Here is an 8,857-nt window from a genome sequence, read left to right as displayed (position 1 = left end):
TTTGCAACTTTACAGATCTTCTTTATGCACCAAGAGCTTGTAACACTCCAAAGAGAAAGGAACAATGGAAATCGCATCACATGACCCCTTTAAACTTCAAAATGAATTCATTAAAAAAAAAAGAGCACTGCACAAGGCCTTGTGTCACAAGGCGGCGCTGTTGCGTGTTCTACAGGCTCGCTCAACAGTGCTTCAGACTGCTTCAAAGTGATTCTCAGTCAATGAATAGCGCACAATTATGCCAAGCGATTGCTTATGAACTCGAGTTGATGAATTATGACAATGTCTACTTTATGACCTTTATATAATATTTTTTAGACGGTTGTAAGAATGCATATTTTCTCTCTCATCTGAAGGATCAGTCCGCAATAGTATAGACATTTCAAAATAAGAGTCCTGGTGTATTTCGGGCTTGTTTATAATTAAAAGTCCTGCATCATGCATATATTTTCCCCCCTGGTTATTACTAGTAGTTTGGTTAGACAAACTGTATCTGGCATTTTATTTTGTATGGGCTGCACAGTGACAGGAAGGGAAAACAAAGAACATTATTTAACACCTATAGTGTTTTTCAATATGTAGATTTTACCAGTAGATTTTTACACCAGTATGTATACACACACACAATTATAATACATCAATCAATTGATGATTTGTATCAGAAAATGAAACTTTTGTTCAGATGTTCTGTCTTTTGCTGCCACCGTGTGGCCAGAATCTATGTTAAACTGCTTACATCAGAAGATGTATTTATCTGTTTATTTAGATTAGGCTAATTATTACAGTTTTCATGTGAATCATAATAAAGAATTACTATCCTAGTATAACCATATGCAGTCTAAACAGCATGTTTTCTAGCATTTTATCTACAAAGCAAACTATTTTATCTCACATATGTTACAGACTAGGGGGTTTTAAATTTGGGCTCATACATCAAAAGGGATTAAAGTTTTCCGTCATGGCCATTGGTATTTTGGTTACACAATTAATTGTATTTAATTTAATTTCCATTTAATTCATAGTAAACTAATGTAGTTTCTGGCTGGGATGCTTCCCCACAGGAAGAAAAGACTAAGAACATTATTTTGACATATTATTCAATATATAGATTTTACTAGTATCAGTAAAATCTGTGTCCCATTCACTGAGAGAGACACTATATGACAAAGTAAGGAGAACTCTACCATTTAAATGCTGTAATTTTGCATAATTTACAATGCATATAATGCATAATATTAGTATGTAATTAAATGTATTAGTAGCCTATGTAATTAAAATGAATTTCAGTAAATAAAAATATTGTTAAAAATCACACATTACTTGTTATTTGTCACATATAGTAGACCATTTTTGTGCCGTGGGTAATAGGAGGATTTTCCACCCGGCTACCACCGCAAGTATATTTCAAACCTGTGAGAAGCACTGCATAATGATGTAAAAAAAAACTGTAGATGAGGGTTATTTCATTCAAAAGTAAAAAACAAAACAAAAAAACTATTGTAAAACAGGAAGTGAGTTTTTATGTACATTTGAAAGCTGTGTTTTTGAGTTCTGATATTGTTTTGTGTGTTTGGCTATTTTGTAGAAGAGGTTAGGGGAGTGTTATACTACAGGAAATACAGCATAAAGTTTTTAATGATTAGTAATTTTCTGCCAGGACATTATCTGTTAAGTTTAAGGATATTTCCTTTAACCCTGAAATGTAACAATGCAAATTATATTTCAATGCAAAAAACTCTGTATTTCCATACAGAAAATTCCTTCAGACCCTATTTTTAAGGGTTTAAAGTAAAAGGAGTAAATGTCTCCCTAGTAAATCAGTTTTGCATCTCATGTTTTTCTTGCTTTTTCTCTTACACACAAAGTAAAACACCCAAACCTCATGTATTTTAATTCTAAACTATGATATTTTATATGGACTTTCTGAGGCAATGTAATAAAAATACTGTATAATAGTAAATCCTTGGCCTGAGGAACATGGAGTTGTGTACAGTTTTTGCTTTTTCTCTTCATACTTTCACACACAGGAACATTAATACAGCTACACAAACTAATTTACTTCAGATGCTTTAGTTACTAAGTTACTAAGATGCCGAACTAGCAAAACTAGGTGTCAGAGGGCCATGTACTGTAAATGTGATCATTTAGATGACTTATGAGAAGCTGACCTTGTTCTGTTGATATACTGTGTTTTTGTCCATTGTTCTGTTCCCTAAGAATAAAATTTAGATGTAGTATGTAATGTACAGTCCAGTTCAAGGGATTTTACATTTCCTCCTTATTATTCATGTTTTATTTCTTAAACACGTTTATCCCAAATTGATTAGTTAATTTAAAGTAATCCTGTGGTGTGACAAATGTTAAAAAGTAAATAAAGCATGTGGTTTATTAAGTTATCTGAGGACATAAAATCTTAATGCATAATAATTATGAAAATAATTATCAAATGCTGTTTGAGATAAGTACTGTATAAAACATCACTCCACATGACAAATGTATTTCATGCCAACTACTGATTTCATGCCATAATGAGTATTTTGTGTTGACTAATTAGTTTTCACTAAAAATGTTCTATTTTCTATTTGTGCCTCTCTCTCTCTTTAGGTCTCTCTTTTGTGTTCATCCATGACTCTGCTGTTTGCTGATGGAACAGAAGGTCCTCAGTAAGTCCTCCATGGTGTCCAGACTGCCAAAATTTGGTGCCCGTCCAGTCAGTGGTACTCCCTCATCCCTTCCCAATGGTATGACCCAGACTGCGCTCACGCAAGAGGGCAAGAATCCCCTAGCTAGGCCAAATGGAGTGGTCAGAGCCTCCTCCTTCTCCATGAAATGGAGAAAGGATAGTGGTGGGCCGGTGGACCCTTCAAACCCAGTTGAGGGCACGATACCAGAAGAGAAGAAAGAAGTTCGCTCCCAACATTCTCCAGGAAGTAGGGAGTTAAAAAGCCCTTCTACTCCCGCAACCAAAGTGCGCAGATCTGCCTCCTCATTGTCCACTGGAAGCCCCAAACCTGCACCCAAATCCCCTAAATCCATCCCGAGTCCTAAACCAAAGCCCAAAAACTCTCAAATCACCTCAGCATCCAAAAGTCAGGATGTATCCCAAAAAAGCTCAGGCTCCAAGCCAACTCAAAATGGGACTTCATCTCTGGGGTCTTCACCAAGCCAAGCAAGCTCTTCAGGGCTTCAGCGTCCAAGAGCGAACTCTAGCTCCACTCGAAGCACCTCCAGAGACAGTTTGTCCCAGTCCAATGACAGCCTCTCACGGCAGTCGCTCGTGCCTGACTACATGGTGCGTTCTCAGAGCTTCACTCACTTCAAGCAACTGCCGTCACCAACGTCTGTACCCATGATGCGCTCCTTCTCTTTCAACAAGGCAGTGGAGCTAGCCAAACCGCTTGCTAATACACAGCTTCGTCCTCCGCGAACAGTTGGACTCAAATCTCCTTTGAGCCTGAGCAAAGGCCGTCTAGTGCTCGGATTGAGGGGCCTGGGATTTGGAAAGGGGATAACAGATAGACTACCTGCTGGGGCTCCTTCTTCAGAGAGTTTAACACCTCCTAATTCCATAAAAAGGCCTCTTCTGCCTAACTTTGTGCTGACAAAACCCTCATTACAAGCCTACAAGCTAAATCGACCAATTCCTGCCAAACCGCAGTGCCCTCTAGTGGTTGGGAGGAGCCCAGTGGAGAGTGACGTTATAACTCCGCCTCTCACTCCCGAGTTGCTCCATTGTACTACAAAGAATGTGAGTGTCTGACTCTATAATTTATATTATCCTGTATAATTTAATATTTTGGATTACAGTCTATTTTGTGCAGTGGTTAAAGAAATAGTTTCCAAATTACTTTTTCTTCTGTGGGACATGAGAGAATTAGCATTGTCATATTTGTCATTTTACCACTATTCACAATTTTCTTATTTATTAGGGGTTCATTTGTAATTGTATTTGTTTGAATGTAATTGTAATTGTTAGAATGGCCAAGAATGTAATTGTTGGAATGGCATTCCCCACCTAAAACTGATCGGGCAGATCAAACTTTAAGTCGTAGAGACTTGAAACTTGGAGGGATGGTAGTACTCACACTGCCTACAATGTCACCAAAGCTCGCCCCAGTCGGCCTAACGGGGGCGCTACAGCGATCAAAAGCACGAAATCGCTCGCAACTCCTAAATCGTTAGTCACAGGCTCAAGTGTCTAATGTCGTTGGAATCGATTCTGAGCTTAGTTTTTAACAGCAGATAGTATTGCGTGCTTTAGAAACAACTACTTTTCTTGCTTCCAGTTCCTTACACACACCACTTGAATCTAAAATAGTCATTCATTAACTTTTTAAAGGTTGAAGCGAATTACAAGAGTGTTCACAGTGGGCTGGTTACATTATTCTCATGTCATAAAAGCTGAAGTGCAAGTACATTTAACCACTTACATTACTCAGCCAAACACACAGGTGCTCTTTTTCATGAGCATTTGAGTGTGCGGTTAAAAACTAGCCTAGAGCACCATCTGCTGTTAAAAACTAAGCTCAGAATCGATTCCCGAGAATCGCGATGCATTAATGTTCAAAAAACACATTATTTTTCAAATACTGTACATTATTGTAGGTCCTCTATGCCCCGCCTCTCTCAAACGCGTCGTTTTCTACAAAGTCCCTCCTCCGACAAGCGCAGTCTGCTCTGATTGGCCAGCTGACCCAGTGCATTGTGATTGGCCGAACACCGCAAGCACTCGTCGGAAATGTAACGCCCCTTACCATAATCGCGAGCTTCATCTTTCAAAAAAATTGTAAAGACAGAGCCCGAAAGGGGAATAGAGTCGCGTGTAGTGTTGTTTTTGGCGGCCTGTTTTAATTTCAGTCTTTGCAACTTCAGGGATCTTATCTATGCACAATCAGCTTGTAACACTCCAAAGAGAAAGGAAAACTTGAAATCCCATCATATGACCCCTTTAAACGATTGTATATTGTGCGGTTTTTCACACATACACATGATATTCATATCATATGATAGACCTCTTCATTCCAAACAACTTCGCTTCTAGAACTACTGCTGTCAATCAAATTGTTCATAAATTATTCACGATTATCTAAAAAGTGCGAACTTGTCCTAGGTTTTTTGCTCAATTTCAACCAAACCACTGCAGTACAATTCTCTGCACTTTCTAGATAAATAATTATCAAAAAAAAAAAATTGACATATACACTTTGGTTAGCTATAACAGGGTCATTTTTAAAGGGGCGAGGCCAATTATACCCAAAAACCTATAAATCCTAAACGAAAACTCAAAATTTCATGAAACTAGGTGAGCACATGCAACAGATGATTCTAAAAAAAGCATACAAAAATGTATGGAAATCCGACCATAGGTGGTGCTATAACAGTCATAATTACCTGGATTTGCCAAAAATGCTTTATTTAATCATTGATTTAGGTGTTTGCAGGCTTGCTAAATAATATGTAGTCTTTTTACATATGTGCTTATATGCCTTAAAGCGCTTGGACCCTGATAATCGCTGCTTGTAGCTATATTATAATTTAATATGGAGACTTCATAGTATATATTTATAGTATATATTTTTTGTTGTCTAATGATTTATTGCTTATTATTGTGTCTCAAAACATTGTCATATATGAAACATGTTTTATATTCAGTCAGTGTTCCTGTTCTAATTTTAATAAATTTGCATAGCTATTAGTAGCTCTACTGGAGCAAAAAGGGTATTTTGGTGCCACCACAGAGAAGTCAAACTATCAAAACATGACTGCATTGCAGTTTGATAGTTTTATTTCCTTTTTGTATATGTGAAAAGGCATCAGATTCCCCAGAGGAGCCTGTGACAGAGCTAGGGCTGGATGGGAACCTCCGCTACACTGGGGAGGGAATGGAGGACATGTCTCTCTCCTCTGCGTCTTCTCTGGAGAGGAATGACACCAGTGAGGAGTTTCTAGATGACTTTGCTAATCTAGGGGATCAGTTGCAGAATGGCGTCCCTCAAAACAAATATCCTGTGGCCATACCCACCCAAACACGCCTGCAGGGCCTCTTAAAAGAGACCATGGACTGGACTGGGATTGGTCTGGCGGGTATAGCTAAATATTTTTCATCTAATTCTTGCGCTTATCTGACAAAAAGTACAGCGTTGATAATATTGTCCTATTGTGGCAAGCATGCAGTGTTTATGCTGTGTTATACTACGTTTCTTCTCAGGTGGCAAGGCAGATTTAATGGGTGGTCCGCTCCATGGGCCGCCGCTCATGTCCCCTGACGTGGATCGTCATGCAACCTCCTCTCTGGAGCTCTCCCCCTCTAACAGCTCTGGAGGAACATACATGTGGGATGAGGAGGGCATGGAGCCTCTGGGGCACCACACACACATACACCGTTGCAGCAGTTATGAGTCAGACCTCAACAGCATTGTGAGTATACTCATACCCTCCCAAAATGAATTTGAACTACCCTTAGAAAAAGTACTGTGATGGAACTGTGATGTCAAAACCTGAGATTTACATTTAAATTACATTTTTGCATTTAGCATATGTTTTTCTACAAGCTCTAATGTACATTAAACATTTAAATACAGTGCACATAATTAAGAATAAATCATATAAAAAATGTAGTGAATAAAGAGAATTAGTAATTTTTAAAATAATAATTATATTTTTGTAGTTGCTAATAACAATAACAGTATGTATGATTTTATTTTTTGTTGCAGATAATAAGTTATTTTGGTTTTGTTTATAATAATAATAATAAAATATAAAATATTGTTTGATATGGTTGTTCTTACTCATTTATTATTAGTATAATAATAATAATAATTATTAGTTTTATTTACATTTAAATTACATTTATGCATTTAGCATACACTTTTCTACAAGCTCCAATGTGCAGTAAGTAATGTGCATTTAAATATATTTAAGAAAATTACCAATAAATTATATAAAGAAATGGTGAATATATAGTGAATAAAGATAACTAGTAACATTTTAATAATAATTTATTTTTGTTGTTGCTAATAACAATATTATTATGATTTTGTTTTTGATGTTGCAGATAATAACAGTTATTTTGTTTTTGCTTATAATAATAATAATAATACAAATTATTGTTTGATATGGTTGTTCTTGCTAATTTATTATTATTATTTTAAATAATATTTTAATACCATGTTAATGGTACTGCCATGTCTTTGACTGCTAATAATAAAACTAATAATAGTAATAATTATTTGGACCTTCCGTTACCAGACCACCTTTAACCACACCTAAACTATTCTCACATTATGAAACTGTAATGCAACAGTGTGACTGAATGTGGCTTCTGCAAGACTTTCAGAAGGCTGTTCTGTTCCATACTCTATGCAGGGTTCCCACGCTTCTTGAAAGTACTTGAAAGTACTTGAATTTCAGACATATGGATTCAAGGCCTGGAAAGTACTTGAAAACAAACATAGGTCCTTGAAAGTGCTTGAATTAAATTTGAAATAAATTTTGTTTATGGCGCTATTTAAAAAATTGTCATATATGTTCTGTCAAAGACCGAATAAGCGGCACTAATGATTGGGGAGCGCGGGAAAAAGAAACGTGTGTGTTGACGCGCAGCCTAGAGCTGGGCCGCCGCTCATGTCCCCTGACGTGGATCGTCATGCAACCTCCTCTCTGGAGCTCTCCCCCTCTAACAGCTCTGGAGGAACATACATGTGGGATGAGGAGGGCATGGAGCCTCTGGGGCACCACACACACATACACCGTTGCAGCAGTTATGAGTCAGACCTCAACAGCATTGTGAGTATACTCATACCCTCCCAAAATGAATTTGAACTACCCTTAGAAAAAGTACTGTGATGGAACTGTGATGTCAAAACCTGAGATTTACATTTAAATTACATTTTTGCATTTAGCATATGTTTTTCTACAAGCTCTAATGTACATTAAACATTTAAATACAGTGCACATAATTAAGAATAAATCATATAAAAAATGTAGTGAATAAAGAGAATTAGTAATTTTTAAAATAATAATTATATTTTTGTAGTTGCTAATAACAATAACAGTATGTATGATTTTATTTTTTGTTGCAGATAATAAGTTATTTTGGTTTTGTTTATAATAATAATAATAAAATATAAAATATTGTTTGATATGGTTGTTCTTACTCATTTATTATTAGTATAATAATAATAATAATTATTAGTTTTATTTACATTTAAATTACATTTATGCATTTAGCATACACTTTTCTACAAGCTCCAATGTGCAGTAAGTAATGTGCATTTAAATATATTTAAGAAAATTACCAATAAATTATATAAAGAAATGGTGAATATATAGTGAATAAAGATAACTAGTAACATTTTAATAATAATTTATTTTTGTTGTTGCTAATAACAATATTATTATGATTTTGTTTTTGATGTTGCAGATAATAACAGTTATTTTGTTTTTGCTTATAATAATAATAATAATACAAATTATTGTTTGATATGGTTGTTCTTTTATTATTATTATTATTATTTTAAATAATATTTTAATACCATGTTAATGGTACTGCCATGTCTTTGACTGAAACTAATAATTACAAAAATAATTCCAAACAGAACCACAGCACTGTTTTGCGTTTCTAAACAACCATGATGTGTTTCGTTCCTGAATGAATCAACTGTTTAATTTTTTTAATTTTTTGTATCATTTCAAATAGCAAAACATTATTTATGCATTTTTGTAACTGCGGGTTAAATCATTCCATGTCCAGGGTTCCCACGCTTCTTGAAAGTACTTAGACATATGACATATGGATTCAAGGCCTGGAAAGTACTTGAAAACAAACATAGGTCCTTGAAAGTGCTTATTTGAAATA

The 8,857-nt window shown here is 35.6% G+C and overlaps 1 protein-coding gene across 1 annotated transcript in view; it reads left to right on the top strand.

Moving 5' to 3' along the window:
• Positions 1–2,629: 2,629 nt before the first annotated feature.
• Positions 2,630–8,857, top strand: part of LOC107668501 (serine-rich coiled-coil domain-containing protein 2-like) — a gene marked incomplete at its 5' end in the record, with an annotated part of 37,239 nt that continues 31,011 nt past the window's right edge. The window contains 3 exons of the mRNA XM_016460388.1: positions 2,630–3,748; positions 5,811–6,084; positions 6,209–6,417. Coding sequence (XP_016315874.1) covers positions 2,630–3,748; positions 5,811–6,084; positions 6,209–6,417 — 1,602 coding nt within the window. The remainder of the gene's footprint in view (positions 3,749–5,810; positions 6,085–6,208; positions 6,418–8,857) is intronic.

Source organism: Sinocyclocheilus anshuiensis, unplaced genomic scaffold (assembly GCF_001515605.1).
Source record: "Sinocyclocheilus anshuiensis isolate Anshui unplaced genomic scaffold, SAMN03320099.WGS_v1.1 scaffold52, whole genome shotgun sequence".
NCBI classification, from domain to species: domain Eukaryota; kingdom Metazoa; phylum Chordata; class Actinopteri; order Cypriniformes; family Cyprinidae; genus Sinocyclocheilus; species Sinocyclocheilus anshuiensis.
This window is presented reverse-complemented; position numbering and strand designations above follow the sequence as displayed.